This window comes from Microcaecilia unicolor, chromosome 14 (assembly GCF_901765095.1).
Source record: "Microcaecilia unicolor chromosome 14, aMicUni1.1, whole genome shotgun sequence".
Taxonomy (NCBI): Eukaryota; Metazoa; Chordata; class Amphibia; order Gymnophiona; family Siphonopidae; genus Microcaecilia; species Microcaecilia unicolor.
This window is the reverse complement of record NC_044044.1, coordinates 53506023-53527869: the sequence shown is the minus strand read 5'-3', so window position 1 is coordinate 53527869 and position 21847 is coordinate 53506023. Positions and strand designations below refer to the sequence as shown.

The window sequence follows — 21847 nt, the reverse complement described above, 5'->3', positions numbered from 1 at the left end:
TAGAAGCCATCCCAAAAACTTGGAAGCCAGCCATTGAGACTTCTCTCACAATCCCCCCCACCTCACCACCACAACCCCACCCCTTTACAGATCTTTTAGGACCTGATTTACTAAGACTGTCTGCTCATTGTGTGACATGCGCAAAAGTAAGACCAGCATTAGAAAGTTATTACCTCTTGATTTGTGCACATATTATAGTGTATATTATGCTCAAAGTGTTTGAGCGCAGGTGTTAACGTATGCTCTAATGTTGCTGCAAATTGTATTGAAATGCATTTAAATGGATGCTAATGAGGTCAGTTAATATTCCTTCCCGAAGCACAACGAAAGCGCTGTAATGCACAGACAGAAATGATGTCTCATAACGCCAAAAATTTACCATCAGCTCAGGCGCAGTTTAAAAGGGTTTCAGGAGAAGATTTCTTCTCAGTGACTTCAGGATTGGAGTGGAGGAGTGGCCTAGTGGTTAGGGTGGTGGACTTTGGTCCTGGGGAACTGAGTTCGATTCCCACTTCAGGCGCAGGCAGCTCCTTGTGACTCTGGGCAAGTCACTTAACCCTCCATTGCCCCATGTAAGCCGCATTGAGCCTGCCATGAGTCGGCCCTTGCAGATCATCAATATGGCCACGCAGGACGTCAGACTCATAGAAACAGAAGCCTGCGCAGCCTTCTACATGGAATGTTGCTAGTGGAATAGCAACATTCCATGTAGAATCTCCAATAGTAGCAACATTCCATGTAGAATCTCCGATAGTATCTATTTTATTTTTGTTACATTTGTACCCTGCGCTTTCCCACTCATGGCAGGCTCAATGCGTCTTACATGGGGCAATGGAGGGTTAAGTGACTTGCCCAGAGTCACAAGAAGCTGCCTGTGACTGAAGTGGGAATTGAACTCGGTTCCTCAGGACCAGAGTCCACCACCCTAACCACTAGGCCACTCTTCCACTGTTATACTATTTGAGATTCTACATGGAATGTTGCTATTCCACTAGCAACATTCCATGTAGAAGTCGGCCCTTGCAGATCAGCAATGTGGCCGCGCAGGCTTCTGCTTCTGTGAGTCTGACGTCCTGCACGTACGTGCAGGACGTCAGACTCACAGAAACAGAAGCCTGCGCAGCCTTCTACATGGATTGTTGCTAGTGGAATAGCAGCATTCCATGTAGAAGTCGGCCCTTGCAGATCTGTGGCCGCACAGGCTTCTTCTTCTGTGAGTCTGACGTGCAGGACGTCAGACTCACAGAAACAGAAGCCTGCGCAGCCTTCTACATGGAATGTTGCTAGTGGAATAGCAACATTCCATGTAGAATCTCCAATAGTAGCAACATTCCATGTAGAATCTCCAATAGTAGCAACATTCCATGTAGAATCTCCAACAGCAGCAACATTCCATGTAGAATCTCCAACAGCGGCAACATTCCATGTAGAATCTCCAATAGTGGCAACATTCCATGTAGAATCTCCAATAGTGGCAACATTCCATGTAGAATCTCCAATAGCGGCAACATTCCATGTAGAATCTCCAATAGTGGCAACATTCCATGTAGAATCTCCAACAGCGGCAACATTCCATGTAGAATCTCCGATAGTATCTATTTTATTTTTGTTACATTTGTACCCTGCGCTTTCCCACTCATGGCAGGCTCAATGCGGCTTACATGGGGCAATGGAGGGTTAAGTGACTTGCCCAGAGTCACAAGGAGCTGCCTGTGACTGAAGTGGGAATTGAACTCGGTTCCTCAGGACCAGAGTCCACCACCCTAACCACTAGGCCACTCTTCCACTGTTACTACTATTTGAGATTCTACATGGAATGTTGCTATTCCACTAGCAACATTCCATGTAGAAGTCGGCCCTTGCAGATCAGCAATGTGGCCGCGCAGGCTTCTGCTTCTGTGAGTCTGACGTCCTGCACGTACGTGCAGGACGTCAGACTCACAGAAACAGAAGCCTGCGCAGCCTTCTACATGGATTGTTGCTAGTGGAATAGCAGCATTCCATGTAGAAGTCGGCCCTTGCAGATCTGTGGCCGCACAGGCTTCTTCTTCTGTGAGTCTGACGTCCTGCACGTACGTGCAGGACGTCAGACTCACAGAAACAGAAGCCTGCGCAGCCTTCTACATGGAATGTTGCTAGTGGAATAGCAACATTCCATGTAGAATCTCCAATAGTAGCAACATTCCATGTAGAATCTCCAACAGCAGCAACATTCCATGTAGAATCTCCAACAGCGGCAACATTCCATGTAGAATCTCCAACAGCGGCAACATTCCATGTAGAATCTCCAATAGTAGCAACATTCCATGTAGAATCTCCAACAGCAGCAACATTCCATGTAGAATCTCCAACAGCGGCAACATTCCATGTAGAATCTCCAATAGTGGCAACATTCCATGTAGAATCTCCAACAGCAGCAACATTCCATGTAGAATCTCCATCAGCGGCAACATTCCATGTAGAATCTCCAACAGCGGCAACATTCCATGTAGAATCTCCAATAGTGGCAACATTCCATGTAGAATCTCCATCAGCGGCAACATTCCATGTAGAATCTCCAACAGCGGCAACATTCCATGTAGAATCTCCAATAGTGGCAACATTCCATGTAGAATCTCCAATAGTGGCAACATTCCATGTAGAATCTCCGATAGTATCTGTTTTATTTTTGTTACATTTGTACCCTGCGCTTTCCCACTCATGGCAGGCTCAATGTGGCTTACATGGGGCAATGGAGGGTTAAGTGACTTGCCCAGAGTCACAAGTAGCTGCCTGTGCCTGAAGTGGGAATTGAACTCGGTTCCTCAGGACCAGAGTCCACCACCCTAACCACTAGGCCACTCCTCATCAAGCATGATCTTTTCTTCAGGTCTCATTGCAAATGGTCTCTCGCCTAGCTGCTCCCGGCACATCTGCTGTGGGCATCCCCCCCCCCCCCCCCCAATACACTTCTTCTCAGCTGGTTCACATTAGGGGCCTTGCTCATGGAACAGGAAGTCTGCACCAGCAACAGAACCTGGCCTGGTCCCTGGGGTAGGGGCCCTTCTTCACTCTATGACCTCCCCTCTGTAGGGGGTAAGAAACAAAATCTAGCGCACACAAACTCATCTAGGACAAATTCCTCAGCAGTAACGTTTTTTTTTTTTTTTTTAGTTGGCCAAACTTCAGCCTTACATGTTTATAATCAGAAGCCACTTTTGAGCTGTTAATGGCTGTGAGATCCTGCACTAGCAAAGGAGTGCTGCAGTGACTTTGTCAGTGGTGTGTGAAATAAGGGGGTCTCTTTAGAACCCCTCCAAGAAAAGCCTGCTTGATACATCTAGGGTTAAGGTTTTCTGCTTATTTTCAGTTTCTTTTTTTCCTGTATTCTTGTAATTTTCCTCTTCTGTCTGTCTGCTTTAACCTTTTTTTTTTTATTTTATCTATTTGATGTGCACTAGGAAAGGCCCTATAGAACGAAACTGCACTAAATTACAGTAATTTAAGTACAGCCTGGAGCAGTGTGTTTGATCTGTATCCCAGGCTTTCTAATAGTGCAGTTATCTTTTCTAAAGTACTGCCAGCGTACATGGTCACAGAGCAGTCTACTACTACTACTATTTAGCATTTCTGTAGCGCTACAAAGCATACGCAGCGCTGCACAAACATAGAAGAAAGACAGTCCCTGCTCAAAGAGCTTACAATCTAATCAGGACAGACAGGACAAATAAGGGAAAAGGACAAAGAGTAGCAAGATTCCGTGCAGAATCTCAAAGAGTAGCAAGATTCCGGAATCCCACTGTAGCAACATTCTGTGCAGAATCCCAAAGAGCAGCAAGATTCCGGAATCTCAAAGACTACTACTACTACTACTACTATTTAGCATTTCTATAGCGCTACAAGGCGTACGCAGCACTACACAAACATAGAAGAAAGACAGTCCCTGCTCAAAGAGCTTACAATCTAATAGACAAAAAATAAATAAAGTAAGCAAATCAAATCAATTAATGTGAACGGGAAGGAAGAGAGGAGGGTAGGTGGAGGCGAGTGGTTACAAGTGGTTACGAGTCAAAAGCAATGTTAAACAGGTGGGCTTTCAGTCTAGATTTAAAGGTGGCCAAGGATGGGGCAAGACGTAGGGGCTCAGGAAGTTTATTCCAGGCGTAGGGTGCAGTGAGACAAAAGGCACGAAGTCTGGAGTTGGCAGTAGTGGAGAAGGGAACAGATAAGAAGGATTTATCCATGGAGCGGAGTGCACGGGAAGGGGTGTAGGGAAGGACGAGTGTGGAGAGATACTGGGGAGCAGCAGAGTGAGTACATTTATAGGTTAGTAGAAGAAGTTTAAACAGGATGCGAAAACGGATAGGGAGCCAGTGAAGGGTCTTGAGGAGAGGGGTAGTATGAGTAAAGCGACCCTGGCGGAGGAGGAGACGGGCAGCAGAGTTTTGAACCGACTGGAGAGGGGAGAGGTGACTAAGTGGGAGGCCAGCAAGAAGCAGATTGCAGTAGTCTAAACGAGAGGTGACAAGGGTGTGGATGAGGGTTTTGGTAGAGTGCTCGGAAAGAAAGGGGCGGATTTTACGGATGTTGTAAAGAAAGAAACGACAGGTCTTGGCGATCTGCTGGATATGAGCAGAGAAGGAGAGAGAAGAGTCAAAGATGACCCCAAGGTTTCGAGCTGAGGAGACAGGGAGAATGAGAGAGCCATCAACAGAAATAGAAAACGGGGGGGAGCGGGGAGTCACTCAGACAGTATGACGGTCTCTTTAGATAGTACCGTTTTATAAAATAGAAGCCATAGACAAGAAGAACCCGAGGCCCTGAATTGCAGATGTCCCCACACAGAGGGTCCTGGCAGCCTTGAGGAGACCTGCTGAGGAGAAATGGATTCGACAGAGGCAGTAACCAGATATGGGCAAGTCACTTTAACCCTCCATTGCCTCTGGTACAAAATTAGATTCTAAGCCCTCCAGAGACAGGGAAACCGAACAAGGAAAGGGAAATGGCCGGCTTTTGTGAGAAATGGAGAAAATAAAAAAAAGGGAGGGAAATCAGCTGATCTGATAGCTGGCTAATACCGCGATTGAAACTCCCGTGCCGCTCGCTGCCAACAAGAGGCTCCCTAGCCCTCGTTGGCAGCATCAAGCGTACCTGAATGTAACTCACCTTGAGCTGCAACTGAATGAAATAAATAAATATACAGGAGCTGTTGAGGGCTAAGGGGAGACAGAGATAACTGTGGCAGAATTCAAAATAGCATGGGATGAAGACATAGGATCCAGTGGCGTTCCTAACGTGGCTGACACCCGGGGCAGATCGCCGATGTGCCCCCCCCCCCCGGGTGCAGCGTGACATCTCCCCCCGGTGAAAGGACACCCCCCCCGGGTGCAGCGTGATCCCACCCCCGGTGATAGGACACCTCCCCCCGGGTGCATTTTTACCTGCTGGGGGGGGGGGGGGGGTGCTGCACGCCTGTTTTCTGCTCCCTCTGCCCCGGAACAGGAAGTAACCTGTTCCGGGGTAGAGGGAGCAGAAAACGAGCATTGCCGACAGACGCTTTGCACCCCCCCCCCCAGCGGCGTGCACCCGGGGCGGACCGCACCCCCCCCCTTGGTTCGCCACTGATAGGATCTCTAATTAGAAAATGAATGATATAAAAAAAAAACTTAAAAGCATTGCAAGTGTATTTGCATTTCAAGTGGTGCTTAGATAGCGACTCTGGCTGTATCAGCTAAGGCTGGTGCTGGCCTGGCTTGTACGGTCTGAGTCCTGCATATAGCAGTCCAGTTTAGGATGGGCTGGAGAGAGCTTTGACGGAAATTCCAGTAATTTGGAACGTGAGGACAGAGCCGGGCAGACTTTTACGGTCTGTGTCCCACAAATGACAAGACGTATTTGGATAGGCTTTGACGCAACTCCAGTAGTTGGAACATAAGGACAGAGCCGGGCAGACTTCTACGTTCTATGTCCCAGAGACACCAAAGAAAGACCATGATCAAGTATATAATATCACGTTCACTGTTGATTTAATCTTGAATTGATAATGAATGTGACTAGGACAGACTGGATGGACCATTCAGGTCTTTATCTGCAGTCACTTACTATGTTACACGGAAAGGCAGATGACTGCACAGAGGAAGATGAAACACCTCATAAACAAGGAGCCCTTTGCCAAATCTGAATTTGGATGGTGCTGAACTGTGAAATTTATTGTTCCCTATGTCTGAAATATAGAAACCGTCCGTGTCTGTCTGATGTCCTGACTGGGATTAGTTAAATCCATGATCCTACACAGAATGGGAACCGGGACTAAAGCTTTAATAGCACAGCTGTGTTGTGTGTCTAACTCTGCATAATGTGAGGAGTTTCATCTTGAAAATTCAAGTGTGGTCAGCACTGCAGGTGATATTAGACCGCATGGATTGTGCAGAATTGAAGGGCAATTCTATAAATGGCACCCAAACTTACATGCAAAATTGTACTCGAGCATGAGATGCGTGTGCAACTAAATTTCCTAACGAGCCAATTAGCCCCAATAATTGGGCACTAGCAATCAATTATAGGCATTAATGGGCAACAATTTGGATTTTCGTGTGTATCTTGCTAAGTGCTATTCTGTAAAGATTTATGCACAACTCAAAAGGGCATGGCCATGGGAGGGGCGTGGGTGGGCTGAGGTATGGCCATGGGAGGAGCATGGGTGGGCTGGGGTGTGGCCACGGGAGGGGCATGGGTGGGTCAGGGGAGTTCAGTAAAGATGCATGCAGTATTACTATACTGGAGATTCTGCACTTAATTTAAGTGCCAGGGCAAAGTTTGGCATGGAAATCCGGCTCCTAAGTGCTGTTCTATAAATGGATGCAACTTGGAGTGCTGTTTATAGAATTGTGCTCCCTGTGGAATTTTTTTGGAGCCCAAATTTGGGTGCCATTTACTGAATCTAGCCCATGGTGTCGCAATCAATGCGCAGATATTTCAATATGAAATTGCTTGGTGTTAGTTCCACCGTCCCTCATTTTATTTTTATTTATTTTTGTTACATTTGTACCCTGCGCTTTCCCACTCATGGCAGGCTCAATGCGGCTTACGTAGGGCAATGGAGGGTTAAGTGACTTGCCCAGAGTCACAAGGAGCTGCCTGTGCCTGAAGTGGGAATGGAACTCAGTTCCTCAGGACCAAAGTCCACCACCCTAACCACTAGGCCACTCCTCCACTGTTGCTACTATTTGAGATTCTACATGGAATGTTGCTATTCCACTAGCAACATTCCACGTAGAAGTCGGCCCTTGCAGATCGCCAATGTGTCCACGCAGGCTTCTGCTTCTGTGAGTCTGACGTCCTGCACATATGTGCAGGACGTCAGACTCACAGAAACAGAAGCCTGCGCAGCCTTCTACATGGAATGTTGCTAGTGGAATAGCAACATTCCATGTAGAATCTCCAATAGTATCTATTTTATTTTTGTTACATTTGTACCCCGCACTTTTCCCAATCATGGCAGGCTCAATGCGGCTTACATGGGGCAATGGAGGGTTAAGTGACTTGCCCAGAGTCACAAGGAGCTGCCTGTGCCTGAAGTGGGAATCGAACTCAGTTCCCCAGGACCAAAGTCCACCACCCTAACCACTAGGCCACTCCTCCACTCATCTACAGCCCCTCTCTTTTACTGCATTTAGGGGATGGGTTTAGCCCTCTATTTTACCTGGATGACTGATTAGTTACCTGGGTGAAATCTTAGGTGAACTGTCCTCCTATGTTTAATGTGCAGGTAGGTACATACAGGGCTGAGGAGTCGATACACCAAATCTTCAACTCTGACTCCTCAATTTTTCTATTGTCTGACTCCAACTCCAACTCCTACTGAAATTAGACTTTAAAAATTTTGTCCTGGATCTAAAGAACTCATATATGTCACTTATATTTAAGTTATATTTATGAGTACTTTAGATCCAGGACAAAAATTATCTCTAGACTCTATCTAAGTATAAAATGATAAATTACATTATTTTGAAGCTGCAGTCAGAGTCAGTACATTTTTATTGACTTTGACCCCAACTCTACCCAAAATTGCTTCTAACTCCAACTCTACAGCCCTGGGTATATGATGGGAAACGAAAATGATTTCATAATATACTTTATTCTCCAAACAGAGTGACCAAATCTCCTTCAGAGAGTGCAAATGCAGAGTTTCTGACTGATTTTTATTATATTTGTTTTCAGGGTTTTCTACATTGTATGTAACCCGGGAGTATGCAGAGAGCAACTGCCTTGTTGTTAAAGAAAATATGAAGATCTGGATCCAGGGTGTCTTCACTGTTAACTTTACCTTAGGAGCTCCATGCACGAAGGGATTGTCTTCTTAAAAACCCATCACTATTCTGAGGACTGGAGGCAGTGTTTCCTGGAAGCTTTGTCTGCTAACACACCCTGTGGGATCTCTACTCTTCCCTTGAGGAATTCTGCGTTCTGCTTTGTGGGAAGAATACCCATGCTGTTGGGACCTTTTTCAGTTCATTTTGAACCACAGCGTGGTTGGGTGTCTGTAACGGGAGACAAAAGAAAGACGTAAATTTGGCCAGGTGCCCTGCGGTGATCACTGGGGGATCTGTGCTATGAATTGGTGTTTATGGATTGCCTGTCTCAGCCTCTTCTGCAGCAGAACTGCTGAAGGTACAACATTTTTCTCTGAGTTTGGCACTGCTGGACAGGCTCAGAGGATGGGTGCATAGATACAGAGCCTGTTCAGTTTCGCAGCTGTAAAACTATAGAATTCAATGCCAACTGATCTCAGATTAGAACAGATTATCTACAATTTCGGAAACAGTTGCAATTTTGGTTGTTTAATAAATACTTGAAATCTTAGTTTAAATGATTTGGGTTGAAAATTTTAAGTTTGATGGAAACAGGGGACTCTTCTGTCGGGGCAATAACGGGTGGCCATCTTTGATATCCTTGAGTTGAAGCCGAGGCTCTTTTAAGATGGGTTAAAAAAGAAATTGTTCTTCGATCCAGTGTTTAAGCTAAGTGATGGTTCCTCTGTGTTCATATATGGTGCACCTGTTTGTTTGATATTGGGAAATTTTTCCGGTTCTTTGAGAAATAGATTGTTTTGGATAGGGGACTATCTATAATGATTCCTCCGTTTGTTTTGCCACAAACTTTTTCTCCTCTTAGGGAGTTTTTAACTCTGTGGTTGGTTTTGGAGGCTTCTAAGAAACCAGTGATGTTGAGTCCATTTAAGGGGAGGCCATCTCTGTAGGCATCCTGGACTTCTGAGGTTTCATTTGGTTAAAATCTGAGTTTTGTTATGATAGTCCGCTACTCACTACAATATTTGGAGAGCAATTTATGTTGTGAAGTTTATTTTATGTAATGTTTTATGTATTTCAATTCTATTGACTTTCATGGTTTCTTGTAAACCGTTCTGAGCTAATAGTTTGGTATTGTATGTAAACACTGATATGTAATGTTATGTCACCTCTAGGATTGGAAGGCTCAGGGGACGGGCACAGGCATACACAGCCTGTTGTCTCCAGGGCTGGAGGGCTCATGGGACGGGCACAGCCATACACAGCCTGTTACTTCTACTACTACTTAACATTTCTAAAGCGTTACTAGGGTAACGCAGCGCTGTACAATTTAACATGGAAGGACAGTCCCTGCTCAAGGAGCTTACAATTTAAAAGACAGGTGTACAATCTAAAGACAAGTGTACAATCTAAAAGACAGGTGTCTTCTATGGCTGGAGAACTCAGGGGAGGTTGTAACTTACCTCAAACTATTTTTGTAAGGCATGTCATCAAGGAAGAAACATGCAATGGGTTAGGTCATGGGTCTGATTTAATAAGTCCTGAAAGATTGCTGCCTGGTTTGCCATCTGTAGGGTGTTCATCTCTGTGTCTTCCTGTAGGTCACAGTAGCACAGATTCTCAGGCTGTGATTGGCCGTGTTGGAGAGAGTGTAGTCCTGAGCTGTGATCTCCTTTACCACAACGAGAGCCGACTTCCTCTCTACGTCATTGAGTGGGTGCGCTTTGGGTTTCTCCTGCCGATCTTTATCAAATTTGGTCTCTACTCACCACGTGTGGACCCTGAATACCTGGGTGAGTGCCACTTTATATTCATATCCTCAATGTAGTGCACAAAATAAGAGAAGCTTCCTGCCTCTAAGGTGTGCAGATACACTGCATTGGGCTCTGATATTGGGAATGGAGTGTGAGTTATGAAATTGCACTCTGATATACTCAGATAAAAAGTAGATGCACTGCAAGGTTTTGCCTTTTTTTCTGTAGGTATTCCCGAGGGGCATATTTTAGGCAGCACTGAGGCAGAGTTGCAGTGCATTTTATACAGTGTGTTTTTTTTCTAGCGAAAAAGGTGCCGGTACTCAAATGCCAGGCCACCCTTCAGGGTTGAGAGACCCCCACCCCTCAATAGCCAGGCCCCCTGCAACCAGTCACAGAATCTATGACAAGGCAGAATTGGTATGTAGAGCCCGAGATCTGTCATTTAAAACTTGGTGACCATGGGCCAGTTTTAGCAGACTATGGAAAAGGTACCAGTACTCAGTACCCCCAAGTACCCCCTCAAAAAAAGCACTGGTTTTATAAAATATGCATGTAGACACTTTGGGGGGCAGTTGTATAAGTGGACACTTCTTTTTAGATGCCTTGACACCGCTTGGTGAGAGCCTGTATTCTAACACTACCTGGACACTCACATTTGGTTATAAAATACTAGTGTAATATGGCAGTGATGTGCCTTACATCCCCCCTCCCCCCCACAGATACACCAGCCATAGGACCTGGTATAACTGTGGGAGCCCAAATATGTGTGTGTAACTTAGTAACTGGGAGCCCTGCCCATGTAGCACCTCTGCTCCCTCCCTCGTATTCACGTTTTGGGGTGAATTCTATATATGGCACCAAAAACATTGTCGCTGAAAAGGAACTATTCTCTAAGCCATGTTTAAAGTTAGGCGCAGTTTATAGAACAGCACTTATGCCTTGAACTCGCATCTAACTTTACATAGTAACATAGAGGGGCATAATCGAACGGGGCTGGCCATCTATATAGCCGGCCCCGTAAAGCGGCATCCTGACCGTATTATCGAAACAAGATAGCCCGCCATCTTTCGTTTCGATAATACGGTCGGAGCTGGCCAAATCTCAACATTTGGGCTGGCTTTAGAGATGTCCGGCATTGGTTTTCAGCGATAATGGAAACTAATGGCGGCGATCTCAAACCCGGCCAAATCCAAGGTCGTAGGAGGAGCCAGCATTTGTAGTGCACTGGTCCCCCTCACATGCCAGGACACCAACCGGGCACCCTAGGGGGTACTGCAGTGGACTTCATAAATTGCTCCCAGGTGCATACCTCCCTTACCTTGTGTGCTGAGCCCCCCCAAATCCCCCCCAAAACCCACTCCCCACAACTGTACACCACTACCATAGCCCTTAGGGATGAAGGAGGGCACCTACATGTGGGTACAGTGGGTTTTGGTGGTGGTGGTGGGGGGGGGGGTTGGAGGGCTCCCATTTACCACCACAAGTGTAACAGGTGGGGGGGGGGGGGTGGGCCTGGGTCCACCTGCCTGAAGTGCACTGCACCCACTAAATACTGCTCCATGGACCTGCACACTGCTGTCACTGCATAGTGCTGTGATGGAGCTGGGTATGACATTTGAGGTTGGCAAAAAAATGATTTTTAATTTTTTTTTTTGATAGGAGGGGGTTGGTGACCACTGGAGGAGTAAGGGGAGGTGATCCCCAATTCCCTCCGGTGGTCATCTGGTCAATTGGGACACTTTTTTGAGGCTTGGGCCTAAAAATAAATGGACCAAGTGAAGCCGGCCAAGTGCTCGTCAGAGCCGGCCTTTTTTCCATTATCAGCCGAAGCTGGCCATCTCATAACCACGCCCCCGCCTTCCGTACCCTGCCGGCACGCCCCCTTTAGCTTTGGCCGGCCCTGCAACGGAAAGCAGTTGGAGCTGGCCAAAATCGGCTTTCGATTATACCAATTTGGCCGGGTTTAGGAGATGGCCGGCCATCTCTTGATTTGTGTCGGAAGATGGCCGGCCATCTCCTTCGAAAATAAGCAGGATAGTAACATAGCAGATGACGGCAGAAAAAGACCTGCGCAGTCCATCCAGTCTGCCCAACAAGATAAACTCATATGTGCTACTTTTTGTGTGTACCGTACCTCGATTTGTATCTAGGCGTGGCCATTAGGAGCAACTGAAATGTGGTGCAAATGTATGCACTTAAATTGGGCACGTATCCCCCGTATTCTATAACAATGCACGTAAATGCTAGGAACTCCCCCATGACGCCCCATTTCTGTGCCCCCCTTTTTTTTGCTCGCATGTAAATTCTGATTAAATTTAATTAGTGGCAATAATTGCTTGTTAAAAAGCCAATTATTGGTGCTAATTATCTCATTCAATTAAGTTGCACGCACAGATTGGGTACACACCCAAATGTGCGCACAAATGTTTTGGCAACTTTTATAGAATTAGAGGTTTATGCCATTTAAGTGCTATTCTATAAGAGTGCACGTAAGTTTTTTGCTGCCATTGACAGCCATAAATGTGTATTTACCCATGAAAGTGACAGTGTTTTATACAATTACGTGCACTAGTGGCATGTAAATGAAGGCTCCCAGTTACCCATGTTACAGGGCCTGGTTATATAACAGGCTGCCTATGTGGGAAATCCAAACAGGCACCTGTTTTTAAAGCCTGTATTATATATCTTGGTGCATTTATATTTCTCATCTTAAGGGAAGTTGAAGGTTTAAATGTCACAATAACTTCTGAAACACTCCAGACATATGATAATGCCAACAAAAACTTGTATTAGTTAAAATAGACTCATAATGATGATAATTCAAATGAATATTTTTTCATCTATTTTTAGTATGGTGGGACTATCATATATTTTTTTTGTTACATTTGTACCCCGCGCTTTCCCACTCATGGCAGGCTCAAGGCGGCTTGCATGGGGCAATGGAGGGTTAAGTGACTTGCCCAGAGTCACAAGGAGCTGCCTGTGTCTGAAGTGGGAATCGAACTCGGTTCCTCAGTTCCCCAGGACCAAAGTCCACCACCCTAACCACTAGGGCACTCCTCCACTGTTGCTACTATTTGAGATTCTACATTCCACTAGCAACATTCCATGTAGAGGTCGGCCCTTACAGATCACCAATGTGGCCGCGCAGGCTTCTGCTTCTGTGAGTCTGACGTCCTGCACATATGTGCAGGACGTCAGACTCACAGAAACAGAAGCCTGCGCAGCCTTCTACATGGAATGTTGCTAGTGGAATAGCAACATTCCATGTAGAATCTCCAATAGTAGCAACATTCCATGTAGAATCTCCGATAGTAGCAACATTCCATGTAGAATCTCCAATAGTAGCAACATTCCATGTAGAATCTCCGATAGTAGCAACATTCCATGTAGAATCTCCACTAGGATCTATTTTATTTTTGTTACATTTGTACCCTGCGCTTTCCCACTCATGGCAGGCTCAATGTCGCTTACATGGGGCAAAGGAGGGTTAAGTGACTTGCCCAGAGTCACAAGGAGCTGCCTGTGCCGGGAATCGAACTCAGTTCCTCAGTTCCCCAGGACCAAAGTCCACCACCCTAACCACTAGGCCACTCCTCCACTGTTGTTGTGAATTATTTTTGTTTGTTTTAGTTTACTTATTTATCATTGTAGTTCTGGACAGATGTTGTCCATTTCTTGTGATGACTGTTAACCCGCTCTGAACCTTATTTTAAAGACTATAAGTATCCATCACCTTCATATAAAGGACAGTAAGCCATGCCCAATGAGCATAACAATTTCACTTGGTACTGAACACAGCCCTCTCATTTAGGGGACCTTTTACTAAGATGCGTAGGCGCCTACGAGCGTACAATACACGTCAAATTAGAACTACCGCCCGGCTACTGCATGCCTCGGGCAGTAATTTTAATTTTGATGTGCATCCAAAACGTGCGGCAGAAAATAATTTCTATGCTCTCTGATGATTACCACCCGGTTAACGTGTGAGACCTTACCGCTAAGGTGGTGGTAAGGTCTCAGGCCCAGAATAGATACTCGCTGGTTTTTATTTTGCTGCATGTCCATTTTTGACAAAAAAAAAAGGCCTTTTTTTGCAGGCACGCTAAAAAATGGACCTGTGCGCGTCCAATACACGCGTCTACACCAGCGCAAGCCATTTTTCGGTGCACCTTAGTAAAAGGGCTCCTTACTGCTTTAATCTTGTTATAATCAGAAGTCCCAAATTTTCTATAAAGGCATATTTAAAACAGTCTTTAGTCATCTATCCACCAGCATTAGTTTGTGTGAAAAAATCTTTTCAAAGAACTATATATAAATAGGTTTATAAAATAGACTCCCAGCCAGCCCCAGCAGCACACAAATAACAACACACACATTTATACCTTCTCTGTAACGTGTGCACATTCTAAGCATACAGTTAAAGGTTGACTGAATTTCAGTTTCGGTGTCAGCACCGAAAGGAACCCGAAATCTAGCTTCTGGTTTTGGCCGAAAATGCCTATGTATTTTCAGTGGAAACTGAAACAGTGGCCTGCCCCCCCCCCCCCCCCCCCCCCCCCCCCGCTGCCAATGCAAACCTATACTCCCAAGCCTGCCTCCCCTCCTCCTCCCTCCCTACACAGAGATCCCATTCCAAACCCGGTCTGTCCGCTAACTCTGCCCTCTTCCCCCCCCCCTCCATAGGCCCTCCCTGTGCCTACCTTCTAAAAGCCCTGGTGGTCTAGTGGCCTCTCCAGGGCAGGGGTATCCCGAATTGCTCCTACCTCTACTGACCACATTGTGAAAAAGGCGGCCGTGACTTCTGCGGCAGCCTCGTGACCGCAATTTTGGAATTGGGAACGGCATGAGCAGGAACTGGTTTCAGTCGGCCTCTACATGCAGTTGTATATTTTACAGGATGTGCACGTGTATCACAACTCGGTCTCTACTCTGCCCAAACTACACCCCTCAGAGCGTCTACACATAGATCATGTAAAAGTAGATACACCCTTTCTTGGCATGTGTGTTTTACACATGCACATGGCCACACAATTTAATTAAAGTCTATCAGGATCTACGTATTGAAAAAACTTTAGTTATTTATTTGTGACATTTATATCCCACATCATCCCAAGGAATCTTTTGAGTTTAAGGTGGCTTACAGCAAATAATCAGTAAAGCAGTGGAAAGGAACAGAGTAGTACCAGTGTAGTAAGTTAATTATAGGTTGAAAACTTGGGAGGATTATAGCAAGGATGTAGAAGAAAACGTTGACTATAGTGTACAGCAAAGAGCAATCATTATAACAATGAAAGGGGAGATAGTAACAACAGTGCGCTAAAATTATTATTATTATGAGCACCATATAATTTAATTTAGGGCAAGGATTATAATTATAAGTACAATACAATTGAAGTAATTGAAGAATCGATCAAATTGTATACAGAAGTTGCATTATGTATACACTTGATATAAGTTGACGTTATATAGAAATTAAACAGAAAAGTTAGTTTTCTGTTGACAAGAGAAAACTTTATAAAGTTTCTCACACACACCGTTTTTGAAGCAGATGTAAATTTGTGCTCTACTAGAAATCATTGTACAGAAGAGGCACATATGTTGGTTTTATACAATGGTTGTCATAGATGAATCACATAGCTGCCCTTTTACAAAGTTACCACCTGAATTCTGTCTCTGAATTCAAGAGAGGTATCTTAAAATACCTCATGTTCATGAGAAGTAAACTGCCCTGAAAAGCCAGAACACAGTAAGTCAAATTTTTATCAAAACTGAGCTAACTCGCCAGATGTTCCTGTAGTTACTTTGTATTTTCTTAATATGGACGCCATTTAACGTTTGGACACATTTACAAGCCTGTATAGTCCCTCTGATATTCAGCCGGTGGCGTTTTACACGTGTGCCGAGGCCCCCTTTTACTGCAGCTGGTAAAAGGGAGGTCCCGCCTTCCTGTAGGAAATGGCCTTGCGACAAGTAAAGCACTTACCACACAGCCATTTCAGGGGGAGCCCTTATCGCCAACCATTGAGTTGGCGGTAAGGGTTCTTGCGTTAACCCAGCGGTAACCGAGCAGCGCACGTCACTGCTGGATTACCGCTGGGTACACTCCAGCGCTACAACAATAAATTTTTGTAACGCTGGAAATGACAGCGTGCTCGGGGTGAGAAGTACTGCTGGGCTGTTGCGGTAGCCCAGCGGTACTTCCTGTATAGCGAGTGGTAAGCCTTGCTGCCGCTTAGTAAAAGGAGCCCTCAGTGCTTACTGGTTAAAGATAGGCTGCATAAATAGCAGGCCTACCTTAAACTGCTAAACGTAGCTGGTTAGCGCTGAATATTTGCACCTAAGTTGTGCAACATAGCTGGTCAGCAGCTAGCCACTAAGGACTAGATTATATAGCACGCCTAAAAGGTCAGTGCTGAAATGAAAAACATCCAAGCGTATTCTATAAAGTATGTCTTCATTTAGGTGCACTTTATAAAATAAACCCAACTTTCTGCGCAGTATATAGAATACACCGAGCGCCTTCGAACACGATTAAATTTAGTCACAGCCGTTTACGCCACATTTTACTTGGTGTAAATGCGGATGCCTAAATTACACCCAGAGCGGGTGAATTGTATAACAGTGTGCATAGATTTTAGAAATGCCCATGACCTACCCATGGCCACGCCCCCTTTTCAACTATGTGACTTAGAATATAGGCGCATCACGTTATAGAATAGACTTAGACAATTGTGTGCAGAGCAGCAGACTTTGATCCTGGGGTTCAATTCCCATATGCAGCTCCTTGTGACTCTGGGCAACTCACTTAACCCTCCATTGCCCAGGTACAAATAGGTACCTGTATATAATATATATAAACTGTTTTGGATGTAGTCGCAAAAACCACAGAAAAATAGTATATCAAGTCCAATTCCCTTTCTTTAGTGTCAATAATTGCTTGTTTATTGGCAATGATCAGTGCTGATTGGCTTGTTAACTATTAAATTGCATGTGCAAATAGAGAATATTTCTTCCAATCAGAAAATGTTTAATTCAGACTTCAAATGGTACTTGCTAGCTTCTGATTTATAAAAGAATTCAGTCATCTAGAAGGAGGTTTTTGGACGAATGAGGAGCTCGCAACATATTCATACAAAGCAAAATAATCTTCTGCAATGAATATGAGGCAATCTGCCATTCACAGAATATACAAACATTTAGAGTGAATGCAGAGCATCTGAAGTCTTTTCCTCCGTTAATAAAAAATTAAAAATTAAAGAGAGAATTTCACTTGTTAGCAGTGTAGATTGAATTCCAATCAGAAAAACAATTCTACACAATTTCAAAATTTTTTTAAACAAATCACTGTAGAATGTAATGTATATTGCTAACGGGTCCTCTTATCATATAAAAATGCAAAAAAAAAAGGAGGAAAAAACCTCAAAAGACCCAGGTGCTCAAGTGAACTTGCCACATCTTCCTAGCACCCACCGGGCCACTACATCATCATTGGCCAAAAACCTCCTTGTAGTTTTTATTCTTTTCAATGCCCAAAAATCATTGTGCCCAACTCACTCAGTGAACAGCATAATTACAGACTTCTGCAAAACAAGATTTACTTAGCTTCTGATTTGTTGATCCAGCTGCAAAATTCTCAAAATAACATAACTCCCAGCGGCGACCTGTTTCGCCCTCCAGCTTTGTCAAGGGAGATTTCAGAAAGCGTTCTAAAAATAAACAAAAGCCATGTCATAAGGCATCCTCCAGTAAAAACAAACCGATGGTCAAGTAACATACAGTCTAATCCAATTTACTTGTCTTCCTCTTCAACCAGATATGCAGCACACAAGTTCAAAAATGGCATCTCCAAATATATAGGACACTCAAAAAAACAATCAGCTGCTATGGGAAGCAAATCAGACCAAAAATAACTCACGAAAATGCCCATTCTATTGTGGAATTTAAACTCTTGGTTCAAGAGTCTGAAGACGATGAATCCATCATTGTTCACACTGTCGTAATAGGCGATCATAATCACCACCCCGCTTAGGAGCTGAAACTTGTTGCACTGCAAAACAACAAAAATCTTGAAACCTATGGTTTAACAGCTTACTGTGGGACACCAAAGGCGCTCCCACTTTATTCCTGGGTACACGTGATTTATGCTCATTAATACGAACTTGTAACTTTCTCGTAGTCTTCTCCACATAAAATGTATTGCAGGGGCATCTTAGGATATAAACCACATTAACTGATTGGCAATTGGTATTTGATCTTAGCTGATACCGCTTCTGATCAGTTGGATTGATAAACTCCACACATTCCACAGTCGTATCACAAATGCCACACTTGCTGCATTTGGAATGACTCCCGCTGATAGTCGCAGAACATACTGTGGCTGGGAAGTTTGCACTGAGGATTCAACAGTTCTTTAAAATTGCGTCCTCTGGAGAATGCAATTCTTAACCGATGCTTATGAAAAATCAAGTGTGTCTGCATAAGTAAAAGTAAAAGAATGAATTGCGTTCAAAGTTTGCACCCTGGTCCACAAAATCATTTACAGAGAAGCCCCGACCTATATGTCAGACCTTATGGACTTGCCTAATAGGAACGCAAAAAGATCATCATGCACATTCCTCAATCTCCACTATCCTAACTGTAAAGGGTTAAAATATAAATCCACATACGCGACCAGTTTCTCATACATCTGTACACAGCTATGGAATGCACTACCGAAGGCCATAAAAACAACGCAAGACCTAACCATCTTCCGAAGGCTACTGAAAACAGATCTTTTCAAGAAGGCATACCATAAACATCCATCTTAAATATTAAATAACACTATACATGATCTACACAAAACCGAAATCTTATCACACGACAAGCACTACCATAATGGATTCTTCTCTACCATGTATGTATGCACATGATATATATATATACCATCTGCTCCATATATGTTATGTTCCATGTATGTTACCATATATGTATTGCACCTTAACGCAATACAATTTGTAATTCTATTACCCGGAAATGGCAACCGCCATTACGGCAAATGTAAGCCACACTGAGCCTGCAAATAGGTGGGAAAATGTGGGATACAAATGCTACAAATAAATAATATCCCAGTTTCATTTTATAATGCTGGCCAACTCAAAAGTTTCAACAACATCTTCATTCGAAATGGATTTCTGGTTGTCCAATAACAAAATATCTTGCCCTCCGATATGCATTACGTACCACCGTAGGTGGATACCCTCTGTTCACCAAAGAAGTTCCCAATCTCCTTGCTTGTTGTTTAAACTTAGTGTCATCGTCAGTAAGTTTCAAAAGCGCAGGAATTGGGAATAGAGCAAACTCTTTAAAAAAAAATCTTGGGTGACAACTCTGATACTGAAGAATGGTGTTCCAGTCCGTTGATTTAAAAAATTTTTTTTTTTAATTATTTTTATTAAATATACATCTGTGCAAAATCTTTCATCTGGAATGGATACATCAACATCAAGGAAATATATATTCATAAGCGAATGCTCAAAAGAAACTGGATAGCGACATTATACTGATTTAGCCATTGTACAAACTCCACAAGAGATTCATTTGAACCGGTTCATAGCATAAAAACATCATCTATGAACCTTTTCCAAAATAAAATCCACTTCAAAAAAAGGGGATTTTCTTAACCATTTTTCCTCAAAATATAAATAAATTCACAATATTTGGTGCAAACGAAGTGCCCATACCCACACCATTCAGCCGCAGGAAAAAATCACCTTGAAATTGAAAAAAATTTTCTTGCATAGCTATTTTTGTAAGTTCCGCCAAACAATTGGTGGGAACTTCCACTGGTTTGGACCTCATTTCCAATACATTGAGGTGTATAATGATCTAATATCCAGGGTGACTATCTGAACAGGTACATTATCTCTGGAAGAACAACATCTTTCAGCATATTCAAAAAATGTTTAGTGTCGCGTAAATATGACCAAGGTGAAAAAAGACTTTTAGCTGCATGTACAAGTGACACTACACCTTAGATCCATCAACGGTCTTTTTAAAGACCAGTTATGATCATACTTTAAAGGTACAGCGCTGAAAATATTTGTGATTGTCAAACATTTTTATCGAGACTCGTATGTGCCGAAAGATGGTACCGTGTCATCACCAAATAAAAGTTTTAAACTATATATCGATAGTCCCTGGTCTGTTTTGAAGAGCCTGATCCGGTTCCCACTCCTTTTTATCAATAACATAGTAAATGAAGGCAGGTAAAGACCCATTCAGTCCATCCAGTCTGCTCAACAAGGCAGTCAGGGCCGCACCCATCAACTCTGCAGATTACACTCTTCAGTGATTAACACAGGTCTCACAAACAGGCCAGTTAGCAATTTGCCAGAATGCCAACCACAGGCAGTTACATACGATGCAATCTGGGAAGAACGGTTTTCCTAAATTTGGCTGCAGCATAGTGACATTCATTGTTAAGTCATTCTTACATCAACAATTCAACAATGTTGCAAACTAACAACATTTTACTTGCTAATTTCAAACTTAAGATTTCTTCCCATCCTCCATTGAGGTACACAGCATCTGCACTCATAGCATATGATATGAATGTGATATAAAAAGACCCATGTTTGATTGTGACTTGTTTGCAGTTTTTCAATTCAATTCAGATCTTATATACGGCTGATATCCCCTGTTCAGGGTTCAGTGCGGTTTACAACCTGAGTGAGACATAGGTTGGATGCAATATTATAGTTAGAACATTGGTTGAATACAATCTTATTGGTTGAATAGAATCTTGTAGAACACTTTTTCTACTCTCACACTCTCTAGTGTTCTATAAGATTCTATTCAACCAATAAGATTGTATTCAACCAATGTTCTAACTATAATATTGTATCCAACCTATGTCTCACTCAGGTTGTAAACCGCACTGAACCCTGTACAGGGGATATTAGTGGTATATAAGATCTGAATTTAATTGGAAAAACTGCAAACAAGTCTCAATCAAGCATGGGTCTTTTCATATGATAGTCCTGTAAACAGTTAAGGGACATAAAGAAGTCTTTGGAATGAGGAAAGCTTTTAACTTCTTCCGGAAATTGAGGGAGCTAATCTCTGAGCTAATGGCAAGAGGGAGCAAGTTCCATAATGACATTCCTAATACACGGAAGAGTGAACTAAAGATCTGAAAATGGATTCCCTTATAGAACAGTGGTGCTAAAATCAATTGAGACACAGGCCATAGATGTCTGCCTGGCACAGGCCTTACTTCCCATCTACTTGAGTTGCTGTAGAAACCCACTCCAGCCCATCCTGATCTGTCTTGCTGTTTTCAGCATACAGATTGTAGAAGCTGGTGCATAACCTGATAAGATGCCTATGGCCGTCCATTGGTAAAAGCCACCAGTGCCTTCCTCTCATGATTCCTGCTCCCTACACCCATAGTCCAGCAATTCTTTCTCCCATTCCTTCCCTTCCCTCCCCTCCCCACGTTCCGGCATCTCTCCCTCTTCACAGTTCTCCAAATTCACGTGGACTACTTTAAATTATAGGTCCTTCCTTTCAAAATCCATAAAAGATTTGGATAATTATGCAGATAAAAATATTTCCTAGTTAGGAAGAATTAGTACTATCAAATTGCTGGTATTTCCTTGATTATTGTTTTTGGTCACTCAGATTCCTATTAAGGTACTATCTTATTTCTTTTCTGAATTAAAAAAACGTATGATTAAATTTATATGAAGAAGGAAAAAAGCTACAATCGATTATGAAACCTTGATGGTACCTAAAAGGGGAAGGAGGTGTAGGTATCCA

At 43.6% G+C, this 21847-nt stretch overlaps 1 protein-coding gene across 3 annotated transcripts in view; it reads left to right on the top strand.

Annotated features, from left to right (window-relative positions):
• IGSF9 (immunoglobulin superfamily member 9) overlaps positions 1 to 21847 on the top strand; it is a 148227-nt gene that overhangs the window by 21046 nt on the left and 105334 nt on the right. For all 3 annotated transcript variants that reach the window (XM_030187925.1, XM_030187924.1, XM_030187926.1), the window contains exons 2-3: positions 8200 to 8649; positions 9890 to 10081. In XM_030187925.1, the coding sequence (XP_030043785.1) occupies positions 8592 to 8649; positions 9890 to 10081 (250 nt within the window). In that variant the 5' untranslated portion in view covers positions 8200 to 8591. The remainder of the gene's footprint in view (positions 1 to 8199; positions 8650 to 9889; positions 10082 to 21847) is intronic.